The sequence below is a fragment of the Plutella xylostella genome, chromosome 22 (assembly GCF_932276165.1).
Source record: "Plutella xylostella chromosome 22, ilPluXylo3.1, whole genome shotgun sequence".
NCBI classification, from domain to species: domain Eukaryota; kingdom Metazoa; phylum Arthropoda; class Insecta; order Lepidoptera; family Plutellidae; genus Plutella; species Plutella xylostella.
In genome coordinates, this window is record NC_064002.1 from 11,548,815 (window position 1) to 11,575,327 (window position 26,513).

Genomic DNA, 26,513 nt, shown 5'->3' on the forward strand with positions numbered 1-26,513 from the left:
ATTTGGGTTTTTATAAAGCTTAGACACGTGGCTCACAAAGATTTGCTTATTTCTACATATAAAGCTCTGGCACACTCTGTACTAAGCTATTGTATTCCAGCCTGGGGCGGTGCTGCAAAAACTCATTTGATAACATTAGAGAGAGCCCAAAGATGTATACTGAAGGTTATGTTTTTTAAGCCCATTAGACTTTTCTACTTTTGAACTGCACACGTCTCTTGATATCCTAACAACCCGACAGACGTATATATTAAGAGCTTTGCTGAAAAAACACTCTACTTTACTATTTAACCCCAGTCATATGCTAAAACGAAGGAACGACATTGTTTGCCAAGTAGCTAAATGTAATACCGAATTCGCAAAAAAACAATTTCCTACATTATCATCTTTCCTTTATAATAAGGTTAACCGAATAAGCCCGATTTATCCTTTAACTATGCCTGAGGTTAAGCGTAAACTTACATCAATCCTCTTAAAGATGAATTATGATGATACTGAGTCTATACTTGTCAATTAAATACTTTAGTAAATGATTACTGCTTACATTTTCCAATTTCTTTATTAAGTAACTTACACACACACACCACACACACACACACACACACACACACACACACACACACACACAAACACACACACACACGAATTCACATTCTAAATTTAAACTTTTGTAATGTTTAAATTAATTACCTATTTATAATAAAATAAAATACATGTTAACTCTATTTTAAAAATATAGTTGTGACCCTACTAATTTTCTAACTTACTTATTAAGAACATAATAATACCTACCTGTAAATGTGTCATTATTTGCTTGCAGCCTTTGTTTGTTTAAGTATACCTACTAACTTTGTAATACTGTACTGTACTTTACACCATTTAATTAGAAATAAGTACCTATGTAAAAATGTTCAATTATAAAATGGTTGTCATGTAGGGATGGGCGGGGTACCCAGTAACACAGGTTTGTCACCTAGTACAGGGGCCCTTGCAACTTGTACGATTGATATAATTGAACAATAAACGATTTTGAATTTTGAATTTTTTGAATTTGAATTCTTTTTGTATATGGGCTTACGGGATAGGCTGATAAGCATTACTGCATTCATATAGAAAACATATTGTTAGAATAAATACGTTTTAATTATTTCAATTAAGTATAAGTAGACACCTGCACACAAAACACTGTCGGCATAAAAGCTTTCAGTGCTTAAAAGCTCACTAACACACAAAATTGACGCCCTGGTTACTGGAAAACCTCTAAAGTTGTGCCCAAAATCCCGCAGTTGTATAAAGTTAGGTAAAATTGAATTAAACAAACACCATTTTCGTGTAGGACAAGTTTTAATTGGTGAAACTTACTGCGGTCTCTGTTCGTTTTGAAAGAACGTGATCCGAATGTGCGCTCTTGGGGAAAAAGCGAGCGCTTTCGTTATGTTTTTGTTAAGGTACAGTTGGGTGTAAGCCATTCGGTCGCCCCAAGTGTCGCTGGAGAGATGAGGTGGAGGAGGATCTGCGCGAGCTCAAAGCGGACGACTGGTGAGAACTTGCGCAGAACAGAGAGAAGTGGCGTCTTTTGGCAGCGGAGGCCAAGATCCACTTTGGGTCAACGAGCCATTAAGGTTACCGCACCACCATCGACACATTAGCAAGCCTCCTCGAGTGATATATAACCTTAATATACTTAGATATAATTTTCTTTCTCTGGCACGCTAAAAAAGAAAAAAAGTGACTTTATTAAAGTACCCTGTACTTTTAGTAGTAAAATTACGACCCAGTTTCATTAAAGACAAAAAACTTACCCACCTTTTGCTACAGATAGCACTTCGCCTTAACAGAATGAGAATGAACATGAGCGATAGTTTCTTTTTATCCGCAAGATGTTATAATTGCGGCTTCGCTCATTAGCATTTAAAGTGAACCAATAAAAGTCCTTAATGAAACTGTCCCTGGGAGAAGTTTTATTACTTTTGTCGTTTATTCCTGTATCTGTTGTGACTTCTGCGCTCCTGGTACTTCGTTAACGATTGGAAGGATCTTTATGGAGTGCGCGGCGTTTGTGCGTGATTCTCAATTACATTTTTTCTACAACTTTTGGAAATGGAAAACGCTACAAAATTTCTATGAAGTAGTGAGAAAATGCGAACTTGTAAAATAAATCGGCACAAACATTATTTACCTCTGCAAAGTGTTGTAAAACAATCGTACATATATATACTTCTACACAAATGATGATCAGGCTGTGATGATGGTTACTTATCGCGTCGATAAAACATGTATACAAATCTTGGCTCTCACTAGAATAACGTGAACGACATATAATTCACTCGAGTATATCTAATACAAGGCAGAGCAAAATAAAGGTCACTTTAGCTTCACTTTATTTACACAGCAAAATGTATTTTAATAACCCGCATTAATCACGCTCCTCTCTAGTGCTACCACAATTATTATGTAAACTTTATGTAAATTAGTGGAGAAGACCAACAAATCAAAACAGAGTTTCGCGTCATTTCGCTAAGTCCATGCATAAACCTGGTGCAGTGGCGAGCGGAAAAAATGATACAATTTTATTTATTTTAGAGTACTGTCAATTGTAGGTTTTTTTTTAATTTCTGGTGAGTATATTATTATGATTTATGATAGTATGAAAGAAGCATCTCACTGGCATAAAAAAAATGATTTTATATTTTAAATATCTAATTAAAATGAATGTGTTTACAGATATAGTTTTATTAAAAAAATATTGTAAAGAAATGAAATATACATTATTTGAATTAAATTTGACTTTAAAAAATCTAAAGACTAAGCACGGGATGCAAGACGCGCACGTCAAAACGTGATAAAAGTTTTCACATCGCGCGACTTTGAAACTAGATAGGTAACAATAAATACCTACCTAAATATAAAAGTTTAAAGAAGAAAAGCAAAATTTATAAATAATTAATTTCCTGACATAAAGAAATAACAAAGCGCCGCAAAGATCTGGTCTGCAGTCTTCCCCACCCTTATTTCGAATTTACTAAAAGATTTCTTCCTTATATAGGTCCATATGTTTACAACAAAATCAACTCACTGGTTCCTATATATGGAAAATCAATCTTTGATTGTAAAAAAATGGTTCGAACATTTCTAATGAACAAAACATATGATGAAACCGAAGACTTCATAAACTCATAAACCACAACCTAACATACCCACAGACACACACACACACACTCACACTCACACACACACACACAAACACACACACACACACTCACACTCACACACACACACACACACACACACACACACACACACACACACACACACAAACCCTTCCTACTACTATCTTCCTACTCATATACCTATATGTTATAATTTTATTTTTTTAAATACTTACTGTGTAATTTCTCAATATTACTGCATTTTAAAATATCAGTTCGATTTTGCTATCTATAACTTAACTATATACAAATGTCTAACTATTTACATGTGACCTCACCATTTCTCCCTGACAGGGGACTGGGGCTGTTAACTCCTTAATACAGGCTAACAACCTACCTAGGATAACAGCAAGCAACTAACTTTATAAAACCTCACCATGTAACCTAGTTTTAAAACACAAAAATCGTTAATATCTGTTAAGTTAGTTTAAGTTTACTGTAACCTTTTTTGTGAAATAAATACATTATTATTATTATTATTATAATGAAGTCTGAAACTTTAAAAATATCCCTATTATCCTTCCCGCCACTGTAGGCCGCAGTGCATAAACCGCCCGCCTCTGTGTTGACAAGAACTTAAGCCCTCGGTTATCTGGCAATATATTTCTTTGGTCCAACTTTAATATTTGGCATCATCCGTACTTAGTCCTCGGTGAATGGAAGTCTGCAAACTTCGGCGGCCATATTAATGGCTGCGTACCTAAAGGATTTCCGAACCGGGCGGAGTTTTCTGTCTCTAATGAATGTTGCTGACTGACTGTGGCTGTACCTTTGTAAGGTTTCGCTGTTGGCTCCTAGATATTTTCCCGTCATCATACCAATGTGGAATACCTTACTCTTATTGTTATACCTAAAATGTTTAAAAAAGGTTAAGTATCGTAAGCTAAAAAAGGGTAGTTGTAGATTCAAGGGGCATTTAAAACTACTTTCTCTCTCTCTGTCTCTAAATACATTTAGTAACTTTGTTTCTTTTGTTGTTTAGACTAGGTCCCCCCCTTTTGGCTAACTATACCTACCACTTTTGAAGCTCCCCGTAGGTATACCAAAATAAGAATTTAATATTCGAACACTCCATAATATTTATTTAATATTTTAGCATTTTGCTAAAAACAACAACAGCAAACCAATTCACGGATAAAATGACTCACTAACAATGAATGAAAGCTTGGAAAATATTTATATCGTCGACATAAATCATCGGATCGATCTAAATTCATAGCGCACAACCTACGTGACGTTGTTTTAAATCGAACAGGCATTGATCACAGAGCGATAGGTAGTAACGGTGGACGAATGCGGACAATGGTTGTGACTGGGAAGCCTTATTCTGAGAATTATTTGGCTTTACTGAGATAAGAATGGTGTTTCAAGTGTCACATGTTTAAGGCGCACCCTAGACGATCAATTAGATTGCGCAATATTGAAGATTGTACAATAAAATTGATCGTCTAGGGTTAATATTGAAGATTGCACAAACGTCATTTGAATACAAAACGCAATTCAATCTTATTGCACAACACATAATATATTGCACAATATTATTGTAGGTCTAGGGTGCGCCTAATACTAATATCAGATTGTACCTAATTAGTAACTTTTTCCACAATACAGTGTAGTCGGTTACACTCGTACGAACACTGCGGAAAAAGCCAATCATACAAATGATTGTTCGAGTTCTTAAAGTATGTGATACCTATCAAATTAACGGGAGTTTGTATAGCGCGGAAGAATCGTAACGCTGCAGTATTTTATCTGCATCAATCGCTATTTTATCTTCGTCAATAACAGACCCGTGCCGCGGAGCCAGGAACCTCTACAAACCACATCACCAAAGCCGTTGACAGAATAGCCCAGCGGCCCACAATACGCCCCGAATAAGTCACGAAGTCGAAGACAAATCTCGACCGGTGTCCAGCGGCGAACAGCATGCCGCCATCGCTTATCCGCCATCGCATCGCATCACATCGCGCGATACGTCTCGCCACATGTAGGAGTAAGTTGAACTACTTTGTCATATTGCACCAAGAGTTGGGTACAACTGGTTTCTTAGCGGCTAAAGGGGTGGGATATAGATTAATGGGTACGTCATAATTGATGCATTTATTTAAATGCATAGGATCATAATATATATAATAATTATTATGCTCACCGCTATAATCCCAGAAGGGGTAGTCAGAAGTGACTTTCAAGCGAGCCAAGTCACTAGCCGTATCGCCGTTTTTGGATGAGTGCAATCTGTAGGTACTTGCTTACTTACAATGCACTTAGATATAAAAATAAAACACTAAATGTGTTGATAACTCAACGAAGACCAATAATAATATTATTATATGTATGTTTTTCAAATCTTGCACCCTTCTGGGTTTGTATTTGTAAAAAGTCGATAATGTTTTCGTCTGAACGAAACACTTAGCAACAATTTATTGGTGTTGTATGTTTATTACAGTTTTCCGGCTTGCTAATATATGCGAAAGGGAAACGGTGTTTCCTCCCTTATTTAGGTACAGTTGAAGCGTCTGAAGTGAAAGATGTAGGGATGAAATTTTAGCTATTATGGCGTTACAATCAAGAACGGTAGTAGCTTTAAAATAATTCAATATTATCGAAAATTAAAAAAAAAACATTTGCTAAGGAATCTGTGTTAAAATATGCGTCATCAAACTATTTATTCTCAAAGCTTCTACTTCCTAAGCTGTGAAATTTCTAACCGGATGCTAATTCTGAAACTTTTTACAATATCATCGCGTCGACGCTAAGCGTTCTCTATTCAAAAATCCAAGGAGGGTTACTTTAGTTTGACAAAAACCTAGCCAACGTAAGCTGTTTTGTAATTAGAACGTTTAATTCAGCGATATAGAGTCGTGCTTAGCACAGCGCTGTTCCTAAACTTAGTTTTCCGTAAGCTAGAGTTCCCTCAGTGGCGGCCTCTAAGCAGAGTTTTCAGCTTTCAGCGTTCTCATAAATCTTTTCTCGGAAACGAGCAAGTTTAACCGTAAATTATCCGCGATGATCCCAAAAACCTCGCGTCGTTAAATTTGCAAAACTTTTCAATTACCGTGCCCTGGCATTCGGTAAAGCTGTCCTGTTTTGCGGATATTTAGGGAATTTTATGACTGGCAACAAGTTTTGAAAACCAGTTAAGTAGTATGCCATTAATTTTTGTACATAATGTTGATTATAACAGTTTGCCTGTAAGAGATCGCTCTTAGCAATAAGGCCGCTTAATGTTCATTGTTCCTGGTTATAAGTATCTTTTTGGATGTTTTACTATTTGTGGTGACCAATAAAGTCATATTCTATTCTCTCATACAGCAATATTTTAATGTACTTACATAATAATATAATAATAATGTCAATTTTATTTTTGAAACTAAAAATACTTCGTGCTACTTGAAATACGATGTTGTGAACAAAAGTCGAGATTCATTAAATAAATAAATATGTAGGTAGTTTGACTGTATTTAAAAAAAAAAACCTATTTAAAAAAAAAATATCACTATCATTGTTATAGTTTTCTATCCAGCTTGCGTTGAACAAACAACTGCTGGTAAACGAGTAGTTTTATGTTGCAGGTTCGTGCCGTCACCATGGCAACGCTTCCTGAATCCTGACCTACCCCACGAAAGTTGCGAAAAACCGAATAAATACATATTCAAACTGTTATACACATATGAGGCTATAGGTTAGAAGAAGGGGGCTCCTAAATTTCGTATGATATCTGGGCACATTTTATTGAAAGAGAAAATAAATGATATATGTAGGGATTTTGTATTGGGAACACGGGTGCAAAATGTAGTTAGTTAACCATCGTAGCACATCAATTAATGTGAAAGCGATGAATTTGTTATAGAATTAGTTAACCGATAGCAGAATAGTTCATCAGTTCTAGACTTTACAAACCAAGCATAACAATTGAAATCAAGTGGTCGGAATTAAAATAAATAATACAAAACAACTAAAATTTATTTTATTTTGTTTTCAGCTACAATAATCATCAGTGTCTTTCCAGGCATCTAGGTTCACGAAAGGTATTTCCTCACATTTTACAAGATCATTTCTGAAATAAAAAAGAAATTGAATTAAGGCCCGGTACAGGGTGACGTGCACCGCCAAATTTGGGTTTTCAATGCTCTTCACACAGCACACGCAGTGACACGCACACATGTAAGTTTGCACAGTGGGTCATAAACTTTTACTCACCAACTTTATTGACAATTATTTTCAAGTAGTGATTTGAGGGTAAGTATAATTTTTAATTACACTGGTAAGCACCAGGAAAGAGTAGAAATTAATAGGGGTGCCACTTTTCTCCATACTCGGAACCGCGTGTTTTGAAACTATACAAGGCCAGAACGCACCCATAGTGTACTAGCACTGTATAGTTTCAAGTGAAAAAAAATATTATTTTACTTGAAAATATACACTGTTTGTGCGTACTAATCGCGTATACTTTCAAGTTGGGATTTACTGAATCGTTCTTGAAAATACACATTGCTATTACGCACATTGCTTGATTGGCGTACTTGTCGCATATAATTTATACATGCTGATTCTGATTTACTTAACTATTTCGGTAAATGTACATGACTACAATTTACTTGTTCTGCCTGTCATACCTATAGAAAGTTAATAAATAAAGATTAACAAACTCTAATTTAATTGATATTAACAGCCATTATACTTGCAAGTAAGAATACTAATATCTTATTATTTATATGAATTAAGAGTAATACCTACCTACTACACTCACGAGAAATAAAAAAGTTCCAGTGAAGATAGCTCCTGAACCAAAAAGACTAGCTTAATGACGCCGCGCCGTCGGCAATATTAAAGTACATTTAACAACGCATCAAAATATTATTATAACCAACTAAAAACGTAAATTTTGATCAAATTCTAAATGAAATGTTTTTAAAATTGGGGTCATTTGGTGTTGACATTTTGCAACTTGGACTTATTGATTGCTCGTGAGTGTATTAGGTACCCTATAAACCTATTAGAGACATATTTTTCATCAAGTTTTTCATCAAGCCTACCCTGTCTATCTATGGGTATTAAATATAAAAACCTACTAGTTGGTAACTAATCACGTATAGTTTCAAGTGCTCCCATTGCCGCTTGGCACTTGAAAATATACACAATTAGTACGCAGTGGTAACGGCTGCAGTATATTTTCAAGCCATAATTTTGGCCCAACTTACTTGAAAATATACGCTATTAGTGCGTAATGGCCTTGTATACTTTCAAGTAAATCATGGCACCATTTTAATTTGAAACTATACGTGAGCAGTCCCACCCTCTGCGTTCTGGCCTTGTATAGTTTCAAAACACGCCTCGGAACCCGATTACCTTTCTAAACAAATGTAGTATTTACTTACTTGTAGAAAAATAACTACAGGTATTAAAGTGTAGATACTAAGGGTATACTAAGCCGAAAGGGGATGACTCAAGGGGTCATTCTGAACAACTTTTGTTCTACGAGTTTTGCAAATTCGCGAAAAAAAATATTCGTTTTCCATGGTAAAAAGTCACGTGACATCAAAGTTTCTATGAAAAAGGTTTTTTTTGTTAATTTTTAAAACTCGTAGAACAAAAGTTCAGAATGAACCCCTGTCTCACTTGTTTTTACCCGACTGCCGAAGGAGGAGTGTAATATTATTCGATTGTATGTATGTATGTTTGTAAGTATATTTTTTGGTAGCCGAATAATATTTTATTTTATTTTTAGGGTTTCGTACCTCAAAAGGAAAAAGCAACAGACCTCTTTGTTGTCCGTCTATCTGACTGACTGTCTGTCACCGCCCTTTTTCTCAGAAACGGGTAAAGATATCAAGCTGATATTTTGCATAGATATGGGGAGTACCCCAAAAAATATTGGGGTACTCCCTCTCCCATACAAGTAAATTGGGGCTGATATTTTTTCCGGTTATTTTGATGGTGTAGGTAGGGTATCGTTGAACAGGTCTTTTAATATAATAGGTATAAAAAAGGTTAAAATATTATTATTTTGCTTTTACCCTTAAATTTGGGGACCACACCATAGACAAATCCTAAATAAAAAATGATTTCAATAGATGGCGTGTTTTTATGTTGGGTAACTCAGAATAAGAAGTGATGATATCTCAGAATAATAATGGTCAATGGTGCTATTCCGCTGAGCACTGAAACCTGTGGGACACAAGTGAAAAGTGGTCATGGAAATGCACTAGGGTAGACCCAGCAGGGTCTAGAACAAGGCATGAGTTTGTGATTTGTGTGCGAGGATGGAAACTTTGAATATTTTCTTGTTTTTTTTATTATTGATGCAATAACATATAGTATTTTTTCTGAGTTACCAACCGAAGTCACCCCGTGACAGGGTGACTAGATAGGTACTTCTGCAAATTACACCATCTATCGTTGGTTTTTTTAGTAACTACTGTCTATAGAAGAAATTCCGTCATTGTCAATTTTACGTTACGAATGAATTTAGTAAACCCAGTAAACCTAACTAATCCAGAGGAAACCTAAAATATCTTTCTGTCTCTCTGAAAAACATACTTAATAGCTCAAACTCGATGCTTTTAGCTATTAACATCTTTGAAATAAAATTCAGTCACCACCTTGTTACTGCCCTCATCAGATCCTCACGAGACCATACCTCAACCAGCATCATGAGACTGTGTTTTTGAATCCTAATCTAATGTTCCTACGTTTTGTCATCACTTAGATCCATTCGCTATATTCCTGCTCCTCATCGGTACTTTACGAGACTGTAATGTCACGCGAGAACATTGCCCACTATCTAATTTAATTTAATGTATTGAATATAGTGTAATAATTATGCTTCCTCAATTTCAAATCAAATTATGTTGGTGTCATAAAAGTTGAAAAAGTGCAATGACAACCAATGTGCAGTGATTTTGTATCTGTACACGAAAAGATCGCGAGCTGTCAGTGCTGCCTAAACCGACGTGACCCTTCTTTGGAGGCCAGCGGCCGACTGAGTCAAACGTCGCTTGTGTTTATGATTTTATAACACATAAAGCCGCCATACATATTTGTATGAAGATTTGAGGGAAAAAAATTGCTCAAGTTTATTATTAATTTACACAAAATAGGTGTGTGTTTATTTAAAAACAAGGTATTTAGCGCCTAGTCCAAGCATTTATCTTTATAATTTGATAAGAATCATGTGAAAATTCTTTATAATTACGACACAGTTGTTACAATACGGGAGTATCATTTCCTGGTTTTTCGTGATATTCTGAATTTAATTTACAGTTATCCATAATCATTTACTTAAATTCGAATGATTCAGCACCTAGCTAGACTCTTCGGCTACCTGTGTGATTTTTTTCAAGGCTGTAGAGCATCATTTACTACATAATTCTATGACAATGCCAACCCTCGATTCCCTATTGCAGACCCTTAAAGTAAATTAAATTATTACTGACAGTAAAAATCTATATTCTATCTATCTATCTATCGCCCAAAAAGCTCCACCTCATATTTTTGATACATTTTCAACTGGCCTGAATCTAAGCTTGGACTTAAAGTATAAAAACTCTCAATACATACCCAGATTGGATCCTCTCGAAGGCTCGGGGCTGAATTTCAGTGACCGAGTCTCCGTTGTCACACAGAAGACGGGCTACCGATGTCTTGCGGATTTCTTTCTATTGAACTGAAATAAAATAAAAACAATTTCATTGGTATGGGTTTATATGAAACGAGCCCTTCCCCGTGTGATACGAGTAAATACCTATATTCAACTGTATATTTAATATCTGGGGCAGTCAGTAATCAATACGGTGACATACCCAAGTTCAGATCATAACATTTTCAGTGAACGAGGCGTCATTGTTAATTGCTGTTCAGAGGTGGTAACTTACGCACTTCACGCACAGAGTTAATCTTAATGAAATGCATTTTTTTACCTTCACTGAAAGCGTTGGGTCTATTCTTCCTCTCGTACCAATGTCTATCAGAGACAACAGTCTGGTACATCTGCTGCGCGACGAAACAGAAGTAAGTGTGCGGTGCGAAGCCTCCTTCTATGTAGTTCTCTGACCACAAGCCAGCCTGGACATCCACGTCACTGGGGTGCTCGTAGATGCGTTGGAGGATCTCGATTCTCTGCAAATTATTAATAATGACCAGCTTCATAAATGGCGTCCGTAGTCGAGCTTGCTTCAGTGATCGTGACTGACCATTGAAGTAATGCAACCCATGGCATATTTCAAGTAGTTGTTTTCTGGGCGCTTCCGTGTTTCAAACGGCATGTTAAGCCGCGAGTCAACGGTTGCTGTTTCGTCAGCAGTCGTTAATAGTCAGAGTTGTCAAAGTCAAAGTCAATTTTTTTTATTCATCGTACAAATATAAAAATTTCTGATGAACGTCAATTTTTACAAATTACTCTCCATGCCTTCATGCAATTTGAAAACATCTGACAGTCGGGTTACCCACTTACCCGATAACTCTTTTAACACGCTTGCTTATATTAGGGATCCACCAATCCGCACTAGGCCAGCATGGTGGACTAGGCCTAAACCCTTTCTTCATTGGAAGGAGACCCGTCTCCAGCTGCCAATGGGAACATGAAGTGTTGTGATGATGATACATTATTTAATCCTTAGTAGCACGGTGTACCTGTGGATCCATGACATCCTCAAGATCATCCCAAGTGCTGTAGTTGCGTCCGCGACAGTACTGCAAGTAGTGCACATAGGGGGCGAGCCCGTAGTATCTGTTCTGAGACACATCATTCGTCGGCACATCTACCGCTTCTAGGCTTAGCACCGCGTCTTCGCCCATCTGGGAAATAATCATTACGGATTTTCTTGGATATTAATTTATTAACTATACCTTTTTAAGAGTTTGCAAAAGAATCCATGGACAATCGGATGGATTTATTGCTAAAAGCACGTTTTACCACCCCGCATTAGGTCTAATAGCAGAAGATTGTATAGCATTAAGCTTGCTATTTAAGTGAAATAAATGGAAGATGGATGATTAGACGGTCAATCCAGAAGTAGTATGAGGTTAGTAGCAATCATGGTTCCTTAGATATAAAACTTACTTGCGGGTCAACAATATGGTCAGTATCACCACTGGCCTGTCGGAAAATATGTTGCGTCAGCATTTCCATATTTCTTCCCACACCGAGGTACCCAGTCCTCTGGCTCAGGCTTGCCAGCGGAACTTCTTTGACCTTCACACCATTAGTTTCAAATAAACTGAAAAGCAATAATTGTTTAGGCATAAAAAAAATCATATACTTAAATCATTTTAATAATCAAATTTCATAATTTGATTATTATATGAACCGGCACGGGCTGTTCTGAGCGCTGAAACAAGCGAGGCGACCGGTGTGACCGGTGTCGCTCGCCCGCTGAAACGCCGAAGGCACATTTACCCTCATTTAGTATTTTTATTAGTTTATTCTGTATTAGGACCATATTATTGTATACATGCTTGCTTTATATATTATGTGTATGTTTTTATGATTGCTATTATATTTTCCAGTATTGGTATTTAAGTATAAAATTTATGTATAACCGTATACCTATATACAATATATATAATTTTTTTTTTATAAAAGTAGGTCAAATGACAGTCACTCTAGGACGCGACTGAAAACCAGTGCCGCGTCAGGTGGGTGGATGCCACCTCATCTGTAGCGGTGTAAGCTGAGGCGCGGGCCTTTTCGGTGCTGGACAACTCACACCATTATATATATTATTATTATTTTTTTTGATTATTCTTCATGTTCTTTTGTTTGTTTGTTTCACTTTTAATTTTAATTTCGTTTTTTTGTTTTATTTTTTGTGTACTTACTTATGTTATTATTATTTTTTGGTGTGTGGTGCTAGACACCGAATAAATACTTTTTATCTTTTATCTTTTTAAATTTGAATTAAGATTTTTATGAGTGTCATCCTTAGCTATACCTAACCATAGCGCATAGATGAACTTGTTTTTTCCAGGAAATCAGTCCTTTGCTCAAGATTCAAAGCTGAGGACTTTATTTGACACTGAAAAGCAGTCGTTTAAATTTACTTACTTGAGTGTCATTTCAACTAAAGTATGACCCCATCGCAACGCTACTGGAAACTCTACAGAAGACTGAGGGAACTGCTCCTCGTCATAAATATCTCTAAATAATGGATCAGGAGACAGGACCTTTCGTTTTATGAGGTTATCACGACCTGAAATATAATTATCCATAAATGATAACAAGAATTCAATAGCTCCATTTGATATTTAAATATTGGATTCTTGATAAATGAATCTAGCCAATGAATATATAATAGCCATAGTTACTAACTACATTAAAAACTTACCAAGCAAAACTGCCATTAACTCATAGTAATAGATCTGCATGTAAGTAGCGATGACGATATCTCTCGTGGTACAGAACAATCTTTCATCATCCCATTTGGGGTTGATGGTAGCTAACTTGGTGGCTACCCGGTTGTGTTCCCTATAGAACCATACCGTCATCAGATTTAAAGGAATCAAACTGTTAGACGTGAAGGCTTCAGCTGAAAACAACAAACTAAAATATTAGCAATCTGCTCACATTTCTAAAATGAGGCTTTAGTAGTTTTACTTTTCCAGAATGGCAAACAAAAGTTATAGAGACCATCAGGTATCGTTGAATGTTTTCGAGAAACTGTCCGGGCCTGAGTTCAGCCAGCTAGTCGCTACGCTTTTTTGAAACAAGTTTATTAGTTACTTAATCTTACATATTAAAGGTACATTATATACACTTACGTGTATCATGACACCTCGTCTCATAAGGCGGCACATTTGCTGGACAATACGGACTATTCTTGTTGCTCGGTGGCCAAATGCGTCCTTTTGCATCAATTTCATACTTGAGTAAGCCATCTTTAAACATTCGTACTTTCTCCACTTGTTCGTCAGTGTTACCGTATAGATGTGACAGATCAAACGTTGCAGTTGAAGAAGTTACCTTGAGTTAATTTTATGAAATTAAGAATAAGTAAACAATTCGTTAAAATCTTTTAAAAAAACAATGATTAGTTGAAGCGTCTACCTTTTCAGTTTGAAATAGGTTAGCATGAGAAAGAAGAACCTTATTTTATTGAGGATCAAAAAAACCTCATCTTAAAATGCTGATAAAAACTTAAATGAGGAAGGCCGAGAACAAAGTGTTATGGAGCTCCTTGATGGAAGTCTGATGTATGATGGATGGCCAGCATAGTAGACGATCTCGGACTAATACAGTACAATACAATAGATTTATCGTTATAATTATGATGAAAAAACGATTACACTCACCCGCTGCGGTGTAGTATTATTACACAAGCATCCTTGGTACTGGTATGTCAAAGACTTGGTCATGTTCATGCACCGTACACTTGAGAACCTGTGGACAGGATCGTCTTCAGGCACAGGGTTCGGTGCACACAGGGAGTCTCTCCTCCCCTCTGACTTGCAGCAGTAGGGCTTGACGGTTGCGAATATCACTGAAATGTAAAGTTTAATGAACTAATGTTGATGTAATACAAGTTTTTGATGGCTGTCATAGAATCGGTATGTGCTTAGCGCACCGCTCTGCAAATCTTCGTATATCATCAAGCAAGAGTATAGCTGCCTAGGATAATATATGTTTAATGCATACATTTACATATCAAATAGCAAAATACGATTAGCTTTCTTTGCGGAGAATATACTAATCGTTATTTGTTTTTTTCTAAAGTAAACAGTAAAATACATACCACTTTCATTAGAAATAGCGGTATCTGCAGACATGAAGACGAGATAAGTTGTCAGTAGTGCCGTGAAGTTCTGGCTCGCCACTTTACCATCAGCAAGGACCGTCGTTCTTATTGGCCTGGCCAGAGGCAGCGGTTTGCCTGATTTTGACAACCTTGGCTTTGATACTGTAACAGAAAGCAATTAATAAAATCCAGCAAAGCACAGTATAGCTTTACGAAAGTTTGTAGGTATATCTGCCATGTCAGTTCTTTACAATGTATAGTAGTAGATTTTATTCTGATTTATGAGAAAATATTCCATTTTCATTCATCCAGAAGCCAATCCAAATCTGCACGCCAGCAAATGAAATATAATTTATAAATCATAGTTCCATAACAAGGACTCAAACCGTACTCTATCAGACCTCTAATAATGGTGAAAATGAGCATTGAAAATGTTTCTTCTCCTTCTTATAGTGTCTGGTCAAGGATGAAGATGAAAATATTGGCCACTTAGATCAGCATCATTCGCTGACTTTCCAGGTTACGTTGGACGTATACAGGGTGAACTAGGTAATGCTCCGTGACATCCTACTGTGCAACCTGAGCTTCCAAACCCTCATACCATCTCTGAAGACAGCCGGCAGCAATCGGTAGAAGGGCGTGTACTGCGCGCCTCGGCTCGCGTGCCTCAAGTTGTTGCAGCTTCCATCCACGCGCCGGCCTTCAGTCGGGACGCATGGCCTCACGATGTTGGTGCAGTATCTGTTACAATTAATTTGCTATGTATGGCACTGATGTGTCCTCCTTATTTTGCCTTGGATAAGAGCGAATTATGGGATATTGAAGGGTATTTTGCTTTTCACAGTAATTGTTTAAAGTTAACCAACAAGTAAATGCAATAAGTTTATACCCAATTCAGAGATATTTTTCTCTTAGGTTTTATCCAATGTGTACGCTATATTAAAGCTCGTGAAACAGCTACTATGTATCACTAAAGGTTTTGAAATCCAGACATAAAACTGTAAACATAGCTAACTGTTTGCCAAACAATTAAAAACACCATAGAACTTATTTAAGTAGTCGATTCAATAAATCAGGATAGTACTTACTGGCTAGTACCATTTTTAACTCGTCTCTCATATTGTTTAGAAGTGATAGGCCTTCCGTAGAAACTGTCATAGTACGTGGACTGTGAAACTACACATTGTAAGAACACAAGCAATAAAGGTAAGATTAGCTTCAACATCACTTAAGTAACTAAATACTGAGCTAGACTACTCATAAATTTATATGTATGTGCTATGTTAATGTATACTTAGCTGGCAAGGTTTGATGACCTTTAATCAACGTGAAGTAAACGTGAAATTCAGGTTTTTGTAGCGATAGATACAGACTTACCTAGATATTTTATAGTACCTAGTCAATAACATTATTATTAAGAAGTGAATGAAATAAAGTATACCTAGTAAAATGTTACCTCTAAGATAGCACAGGTGATGAGCCTATACTCTAATTTTTAATTCCGCGGAATTCTGACATTTCATTAGTGATACCACTAAAAAAGCTCTTCACCGAAAAAAGGTAAAATTTTGATCCATTTAAGGGCAATTTTTTTTTAAATGTTTTCATAGAAAAACATAAATCTAAATATTTACTTGCTCAAGTGAAGTAGGTAATACAAAAATAATAAATATTTCAATACTAGCTGTTGCCACGAGCTTCGCTTCACCTTAATTAGTTTTCCCGTGGGAATTCCGCGATAAAAAGGCTACTTTTTATCGCGGAATTCCCTGGATTAACACATAAGCTATTATGTGTTAATCCAGGGTGTCAGCTAACTCCATTCCAAATTTCATTAAAATCGGTACAGTTGTTTTGACGTGAAGAAGTAACAAAGGTACACACATACATACATACACACATACTCACAAACTTTCGCATTCATAAAATTAAGTAAAATCACGACCATTGTATCGAATTAATTTTAATTACTTTATTTTATTCTTTAGCACGGCATCACTTGCTACAAAATTCAGGGATAACAAACCTTTTTAATCGATTTCAAATTTCAAAAGATTCTCAATTCGGTAAGTACATAATATGTTCGGTATATAGGTACCTATGTAATATTATTGGAACTGCACCATATTAACATATGACAATCCATTAAGCCTAATAAACAAATATGATTTTTTTTTATTGTATAAGTATGTTTATATGTTTGTTGGTATGTATGTTTGTCCACGAATATCTCGGAAACGATTGATCCGATTGTTACTATTATTTTTTAGAGTTCCGTACCTGAAAAGGAAAAAAAGGAACCCTTATTGTTGTCCGTCTGTCTGTCACCACCCTTTTTTCAGAAACGGTTAAAGATATCAAGCTAATATTTCATATTGATGTACATAATGATGAAATAAAAGGAAAAATATCTCAGGTAAGTAGACTTGTATGGAACCCTCAGTGCGCGAGTCCAACAGGCATTTGGCCGGTTTCTTATCGTTGACCTTTCGCGTTGTGATAGTTTGTTGATTTTTATAAACGTTATGGAGCCACAACCTGGCCCTTCCCAGGAAGCGGCCCCATCTGACAGAGCACAAGAGTCAGACTTTCTCTCTCCCAGTAAGAAGCGTCCTCGTGGTTCTTTAGCGCCTAACGTAAAGACCATCATTCTAAATATTAAAAAAATAATATAGAAAATTGTCCGGATACAACTGATATTCAGACTCGTATTGAAAAAAGTACCCAGCCAAAAATAAATAAATAAATAAATATGTGGGGACATCTCACACACGGCCATCCGACCCCAAGCTAGGCAGAACCTGTGTTATGGGTGTCGGACAGCTGATATATCTACACAAATACATAGATAGATAGATACTAAATATAAATATCAACACCCAAGACCCGAGAACAAATATCAGTGTTTAAACAAATATCTGCCCCAGCCGGGAATCGAACCCGGGACCTTCGGCTCAGTAGTCAGGGTCACTTCACTTACCACTACGCCATTCGGTCGTCAAAAAAAGGTTTGTGATCTCTGACATGTCAAAAATTGATAACTGTCAGAATTCCGTGAGATAAAAGATTAGAGATTAGATTAGGAAACAATGTTAATTCTTTATTTACTTGTGCAATTTAGGTATGTAAGTATACTATGTATATAATTTTCATGAAATAAAGTAGGTATTATTCATTTAAACTAAAATAGTAGCGGCGTTATAAAATGTACTGAGTTTATCAATTATTACTGTTACATTACCTATAGATAAATACGTATTTTAATAGTTTTAAAGAAAATCGATTATTTTTATCAAATGGTACTTCATAAAGAATTAATGATAAAAAATAAAACAATACAAGATTTAACAAACCGTTATTATTTCAATAAAACAATAGCATAACACAAAACTGCTCATTTATAATTCTGAAGCAAGCTTTGGTTTGAGAAGAGTAAAGGGTCAGACACACTATACCCGTAGCTACCCATAGAAATGCAACCGATTTTCACAGCAATTAAGTGTACCTTCAAATGATTGATTATCGTAGAGCCATAATCTACCATTATTAGAAGCAGGTAGGTACTATTTAATAATGTACAAACTAAGTACCCATTAGTAAAAAAAATACATCCAGAACTAGGTTTTTAAATTGTTTCTTTTATTGAAAATTTCATTGTTATTTTTTTATAACTTTGTACAGGCTTCTAGGGTCTAATATACTAGTTTACTAAAGTTATATTTCACTTGGTAACGAATACTTCTGAAATATCAGGTAGGTAAAACATAGAAGACAAATGAATTATGAGCCAAAACCGGTGAATGACAACTACACGAGGTTAGAGCTGTTTTTCATTATTTTTGTAAACTTATCTACAAATAATAATAATACATTAGGCACATATACACCAGCCCACAACAATGATCACCCCTTGGCCGCAGTGTGCACGCGCCTCAACTCGGAAGCAGCGCCGCCTGTCGGCCGACGAAGGAACTATAAATAATTCCACGAGCTCCGGAAATGAAAACCACTTTATCTCGCTTTTCACGGTACACCGACAGCTATACTTTCCGTTTTCGAATATATATATTTCTCGCTTCAGATTTAAATTCGTGCTCGAATTTATTAGCACGGTTTAAGCGGTCATATTTTAATTTGGTGCTGGTGGGTTACTGTTACTGTGCTGCGTTGAATAACTGATTGTGTTTTGGGTTGGTTTGTGTTTGCTAGCCTTTGAATGGAAATGAGGAGTGTTATAAGATTTATGTCTATATTTGTAGGTTTATGGAATCATATAAGTATTATGGTATTATGGACAGATTTGGTGCCGTTTGAGTACCTAAATGTGAGCAGTGACCATTATGAACAATGCCTAGCCTACCTTAAGATCTGGTTTACAATGAATTAGGTAGGTATATTATATGTCAAGTTTTGCGACTTCATTCATGTAATGAAATTCAATTATGGTCACGTTCTAAAACAATAAATTACACTAAAAAGGTGGTAACCTTTTCTACGTAACTAGTGTGTATTTTCGTGACATAGATAGAAATGCGGCAAAAAATACCGAGAATAGTTTTGTTCCTAGAACTCTGCGTTTGCTGAATTGTTTTAAAGCTTTTATTTCAGTAACATTTTTGCGCTTTAAACATTCTTATTTAAAAAAAAACACGCACTCACGCCTTGTACTAATGTACTAATGTACTCCCTTGCGGGGTAGGCAGAGGTGCATTGCTGCACCCACTTTTCGCCAGAGTTAAATGTTAGTCCCAATGTAATAGGACCGGGCCTATTGCCATTTTACGGGCACATCCAAGACCTGAGAACAAATATCTGCCCCAGCCGGGAATCGAACCCGGGACCATCGGCTCAGTAGTCAGGGTCACTAACCACTACGCCATTCGGACGTCTTCTTATTCTTATTTATATAATATTTTAAATACTCATGTCCATTAGTTCTTCTGTTATTAATACGAATTAACATTGTTGATAGGCACATTACATTAATAAATATTGCACATATATTTTATATTATTAAGCGAGAGGTGACTCGCAAGTGAGCCATCAGCTTTTCACTGTAAAATTGTTGTCGCGAACCGTATCGCCGTTTTTGAATGAGTACAAAGCATTAGGGTACATACTACACATCTAAATTTTCTCTCAATGTTATCCTTCACAGTTAGAGTAACATGACATTAAATTCCTTAATTATATCTTCTCTCCCTAAACTCTCCGTTAAATCATTTGAATGACCATAATACTAATTAAAATTATATTTATAGCTAAGCAGATATGACGCATATCGTATTTAATACACAATGGTTGTCCGAATCACGCTTGACCATATTTCAGAGCACCCCTTACCTTTCCCATCCCTTATAACTTCGTCACATCCGGTCAGTTATCTGTCACACTGTTACTTCCGGTCAAGTGGACAACTATACGAAGCTTCTATTTACCTAGGTATATGTCTGTACATTGTACATTACAGATATATACCAGACTGCCTAATTGGTGCGTTTTGTATAGGTATATAGGTACACTGTTGAGTCGACCACTTCAAATTCAGAACTGTGCATGTTTCACATGTAATCGGGATAAAAAAGTTGAAGAGCAATAAATACAAAAACAGACAGAGAAATCATCTCGTTACTATTGAAAAAGGAATTTGTTTTTGATGGTAAATATTTTATTTTTGATGAAAAACTATACTTATATAATATTTCTGACGAAGTCAACTTGGTATCATAAAAAAAACATCGTCTTAATTTTATCCGTTTACTCGTTTAGCTTCGTGGGTACAAACATAGAAAAAGATACACAAGTCAAACGTATAACTCTCACTGTCGGAAATAGCTCTTAAAAGTCCTAACAAAACTTGTTGTTGTCAGTAAGTACTTACATCAAATACTGCCTCTGTGGTCTAGTGGTAGAAGCTTCGCTTCTTGACCCAGGGGTCCAGGGTTCGATTCCCGGGTGGGACCACCAATTTGTGTTTCTAAATTGTGGTTCTAAGTTTGGTTAGGACATAGAAGGCTGATCACCTGATGTCCGAAACAGTGAAACGATCCATGCTGTCGGATGGGCATGTAAAGCAGTCGGTCCTGCGCCTAGCTCTCTCCAGTCGTGTCGGTCAATCCGTCCCATTGGGCTATGAGAGTGATGGAACAGAGAGTGCTCCTGTGTACTGCGCACACACTTGGGCACTATAATCTACTCCTGCGTAGATGGCTGATCTCAATTGAGATTGGCCGCCGTGGCCGAAATTCGGCTAGGAGGACATTATTATTATTATTATTACATCAAATAAGTATTTCTTTATAACTAATAATATGCTTTTCGCTGTACATCTGTAGATTGCGAACGGTATCGCCGAATTATCTTTTAAAGTGGTCTATTAACTCCACACCATGTCACCTCACGCTTGCCTACCCACAGCTATCAATACCATACGTCCAATTAGCATGTATTAACGAAACCATAAATAAAGCTGACTGCACACTGCACCGGTCACGTGGCCGCGGTCATTAGACACAGATGTGAACGCAGCCTAATGTTTGGCGCACACCCCCTGTCCGGGGTTTTAAGGAGTATTTCAATTTGTTTTTAATATTTATTTATTTAAAACAAAATATACACTCACGGGCAATGAAAAGGATCCACCGAGAAAAACACCAAATAACTACTCAACGGAACAGGCTAGGTTGATGATTCCTTCTGCAACATTGAAGTACATTTAACAGAGAGATTTAAGAGCATCATGATTCATGATATTACCAACAAAAAACGGTACTTAATATTTTGATAATTTTTAAAAAAAATGGGTTTGTTTGGTGTTGGGATTTTGTGAGTGAAACTAATTCATTGCCCGTGAGTGTATAATTTAATAACAATAATGTGATAACCTGCAAACAATGTTATCTACAAAAAAAGTTTGAGGTGCGCGTAATAGATCAGTTTAACAACTTAATTAGTTCATAAAGAACAAGAAACACGGCTAAACAGTTTTGCATGGAAACATTTAAATCAACTGCACGAACATAGCAATCACAACTGCAAAGCAAACAAAACCGAAAACGCGGCAAAATTGGCCAATCATCATTAGCAAGGAGCATTTGCATTCCAAATTCAAATTTCCCGGGTTTCTTCTAACCCTTAAATTACATGCGCGGCCAAATTCGGACAGCTGCGTCACGGTTAAAGTGGAAAAAAGAGAGGTAGGTTGTGTGTACACTGGTAAGGATAACTGAAGATATTATTAAATTAATCAACTAGGTACCATATTCTATCTATCTATCTACCACTTGTAATTTAAAATCAGACTGCATGTACATTTTTTGCATATTGTAGTAGGCATTCAATAATTTAGTTTAATTGGAAAATTAGAAGTGATAAAAGTAAATATTGTCAGTCACTTCACCACCACTGGGATAAACATCAATTCGCAATGTTAGCTTTTAGTTTCACTTCCTATTTCCCATTTATAAATAAACTAAGTAGCTAAAAATTAAATTTTTAAGTATATTACGTATTATTGCAAATAAATATTAACCTATTTTTTATTCGGGGTATGTGGAACATTACCTATAGTAAAACTATAAAGTCCTGAAAACGGAAGTGGATTCTAACTAATTGTTACAGACCGTATTTTATCGATGTATTATATTTATTTAAGGACAAATCCGTTAAAAAGCCATACCCATATTTTAAATGTATGAAATGTAAGTTAATAACTGACAATGATAAAAAGTCTTAGCAAAATCGCACTCTTTATTGTCAGGACTTTATAGTTCAACTGTATTAACCTTTTTTTTATTCGGGGTATGTGGAACATTACCTACTCTAATCTTCATCATCATCAAGCCCGGTCACTGACAAAACCCAACCCTCTGAACACTGACGTAACCCTCGCCTGAGTGTAATGACGGCCACGTGTGTGGAAAGTAGCCGATGTGTTTAATTAACTGTTTGGACGTCAAAAGCATTGATAGTGCGGTTGGCAGCGGACGACGACTGAAGCGGGGTGAGGGGTGGTTGTGATGCGTGTGCACTTGTAGTGTTAAAAGGTAATGGATGATGGAAACAAACATGCTGATTTTTCTTCTTATTAGCGATTAAAGTCTGTTTTTTAATCTCAGATACTAAATTGACAGATTCTGAACGGTTCAGCAACAGTCGATCATCTAGCCAATAGAACGATACGTCACTAAATCGCGGGACTATCGACTTTTGATGAACCGTTCAGAATCTGTCAAATTAGTATCTGAGGTTAAAAAACAGAATAATATAGTCAAGGGTTTGTCACCGTGGTGATAGGATTCGCCAGTCAGAATAGGGTAATTGGGCACTGGGCAGCCAAGCATAATATAGAAATGCTATTATAATCTGAATTCCCCATCATTTCACCACTTTAACAAACCCTTGTGATAATGAACCCTTGATAATCTCGTACATAAAAAAAAAAGATTTAAAAAAGTTAGTTCCTCATACAATTTTTATTATGTAATATGCTGCAAAACTCAATGCTTCATAGAAGAAAAATTTGTGCAGACTTATATCTCCTTGACATGTCACGAAACCTTACTCAGACTACTTGAGCGGATATGAAAATATTTTATCAAAATGGAACGCCTTTCTCTAGCTCAGTTGTAGTTTTATTTTATCCAACATCACACAAGAGCAATAAAAAAGGTCAACTTACAAAATGTTGACTCTTAATGGCTTAATTTTTTTATACATTTTGGTAATAAAAAAAAAGTTTTTTTTCACTGTAACTTTTTCATAGCTTGTGCCAAAAATCTATAAATTTTCTTCCTTGCTTATTTTAATCAATAAACTAATGTATTTACCTTCTTACCTATACTTATTACCTACTGTCATTATTATGATATAAGCGGTATAAATAAACACACACATACATACACAAACACACACAAACACTTGCGACGTTTCTAGACAATGCAATATCATGCAAATAGGACTCTGTGTTATTGTTAGGAGTTATGAAAACTGAAATGATGTCATTCTTTATTCTGAACGCAATTTTCATGTATCACTAGCTTTTCCTGTGACTTAAAAACTTTTCCCGTAGAAATACCGGGATGAAAAGTAGACTACGTGTATCTAGATATTAATCTAGGATGTCAGCTTATTACTATACGAGAAAATCAATTGAAAATTAATCAGCCGTTTCTTTGTGAAATACCATACTTACAAACTTTACTGCAGGCTAACAAAGGTTATTAAAATTATTGTCCACATCTTGCTTAAACTGCAACATTTATACAACTGGGGAAAACTGGAAAAATGCCTTGCATTGCTCGTGACAGGCGTCAACTCCAGACATTTTTATATTTGCCTGTTCCGTTGTATCCGTGATGATATTGTTATTCTTCAGAATTATCTACTTTTACGTCAGTACGTAGTTTTAGGGCGTCTTGCACAACAAAGTTAAATAAAATAACATCTATGACCTCTTGCTCTGACATTATACTGTCAGAGCAAGAGACAAACTATTTAATTTTATTTAACTTTGTTGTACAAGACGCCCTTAAAGATATTATTTTAAACTCATTTAAAATGGCGATACTTGAGTAAAAATGTAAGAAGGTGTAGCAAAAAGCGGATGGCAGATTTTTTTCTCATTTTGCAAGTTACATATGGCATAATACCTTTCATAGTACAAAAGGGCATACACTTTTCTTAAATGCTTAATCTTACTAGGACTTTCATTAAATCACAACGCATCACGTCGGTAATACTTTATCAACACTTAAATAACCCTACACGTAGGGATCGCAACTTCTTAAGTAGAAACTTGAGAAGTGTTATGCAAAATTTGCCGAAATATACCTACTTTACTTTCACCTTTGCAACATAACTTAGACATTAGGTTAAGACGTATTTAGAATTTTCTTCCGGAGAAAATTTTAAACAGAACGTTTTAGCGTACCAAATTAGCTCTTAATCTCTCATCGTTACATCTCAAATTACAACGCTTCCTACTGTGCCATTTTCTATTCCGTCATCTGTGAATAACAAATGAACGTAGTCACTGAAACTTAAATCACCAGATCTTCCGTTACATTATAATACTTAACTCCATCATTATAAGGTCTGAATTTCACGGAAAAGTTGCACAATGACGTCAGGCAAAGTATAAAAATACGCTTGAGTGAACCTTCCTGTGACGTCATCGAGGGTGATTCCTGAACCGTGGCTTTGTTGTAGAAGGGTTACTCTATACTGACGAAAAACTAACGAACGAGAGATGTCGAGTGAGATAGAGTCGTGGCTCGCGCAGCAGGGTCCGAGACTTCGTATACTTATCGTTATATAGAGTAACCCGCCAGGCACTGACAGTTGTTCCTTGTACCATAAAATGGCAGGTTAAATTACAACTCCTATTCGCTGTACAAGATAGGCGGGAAAAGGTGGAAGGAAGGATTTTTTGTTGAAAACAAGAATGGAATGTCCCTTTATGGAAAGGTAGCTTACTTGACTTAAAAAGCTTCATAGTTGTTCAATGTCGTCATAGATTATAGTTTCTCATATTTGCCGAAAGTGGGTAAAAGAATCTACATGATTTTTCGTCTAAAATTTGAACATAATATCTATTTATGTTTTTAGTTATAATATATTGCATACGGCGTCATTAAGCTAGCCTTTTCCGTATGTAGGTATAATTTGGTGCTATGTAACTGGAACTTTTTCATCACTCAGGAGTGTAACAAAAAACATTTTATCTTGCAAACCGTGTTCCTAAATATTAATTACCAATCCGGCAAGATCAGTTGGACCGTTGATGATTCTCGTTTCGATTTTACACGCGAATGCACCGACAAGGATGGTGGCGCTACCCTTATTAAATGATTACGATTCTAATATGATTCATTTAATTAAATTATTTATTTTATAAATACTTTATTGCACAATAAAGTAAATAAATAGTAAACGTATATGCTCACGACTGTGAATCCCCGAAGGGGTAGTCAGCAAACTATGCATAGTTAACATAAATAGTACATAAAACATACAGTGGTACAGTCACAGGCGGGCTTATTACCAAAAATAAGTTTCTACAAGCCAAGATATGATTATGTATCATTATTTTTCACGGGATAATGGCTGGACCAATAAAATTTACTACATTAAATTTGACAGGTATATTAAGCTGGATTAACATAGCACTAAAGAAATATCTACCTATAATTAGCAGTCAAATCTATGTAAAGGTATATGTTTTATCATAGTGACCGCTACACGCTGATATTACTAAGTATATAAAATTAGTTAACGTTTTTGGTTGCGTATAATGTTCAAAGCCAAACTAGAGTAGGTACCTTTAAAGTAGCGGTAGGACCACCGACCCTTTCTGAAAAACAAATTATTTCCCTTCTCTAAACTTTCCACAAGACATCTCACTTTTTCCACAAAAATAATCACCTGAATATATTTACTTACTATAATTATTATTTACATTATTAGTAAAGTATGATTTAGATTTTCTTCGAAGTTTTTAAGAAATTACATCGATTAGTTGTAAATGATAATTATTAGTCAAAGCTCACAAACTTAATTTGTTTATAACAGT

The 26,513-nt window shown here is 35.9% G+C and overlaps 1 protein-coding gene across 1 annotated transcript; it reads right to left on the reverse strand.

The window, feature by feature from the left end:
* Window positions 1–7,154: 7,154 nt before the first annotated feature.
* On the reverse strand, window positions 7,155–16,182 carry LOC105388497 (peroxidase). The gene is made up of 12 exons (XM_011559421.3): window positions 16,030–16,182; window positions 15,543–15,682; window positions 14,939–15,103; window positions 14,499–14,686; window positions 13,968–14,169; window positions 13,535–13,735; window positions 13,255–13,399; window positions 12,271–12,427; window positions 11,841–12,005; window positions 11,129–11,327; window positions 10,770–10,875; window positions 7,155–7,266 (listed from the first exon to the last, which is right to left on the reverse strand). Exons 1-11 carry the CDS (start codon window positions 16,164–16,166, stop codon window positions 10,868–10,870), a joined length of 1,707 nt encoding a protein of 568 aa, XP_011557723.2. The 5' UTR covers window positions 16,167–16,182; the 3' UTR covers window positions 7,155–7,266; window positions 10,770–10,867.
* Between the last annotated feature and the right edge of the window lie 10,331 nt (window positions 16,183–26,513).

What these genes read in the sequence shown, in the direction of transcription:
- LOC105388497 (XM_011559421.3), bottom strand. Translation starts at nt 16,166, where the DNA reads ATGTTGAAGCTAATCTTACCTTTATTGCTTGTGTTCTTACAATGTGTA. An exon ending in GACGAGGTGTCATGATACAC is followed by an intron (nt 13,736 to 13,967) that starts GTAAGTGTATAT and finishes TGTTGTTTTCAG; the next exon opens with CTGAAGCCTTCACGTCTAAC. An exon ending in TTAGTTGAAATGACACTCAA is followed by an intron (nt 12,428 to 13,254) that starts GTAAGTAAATTT and finishes ATTGCTTTTCAG; the next exon opens with TTTATTTGAAACTAATGGTG.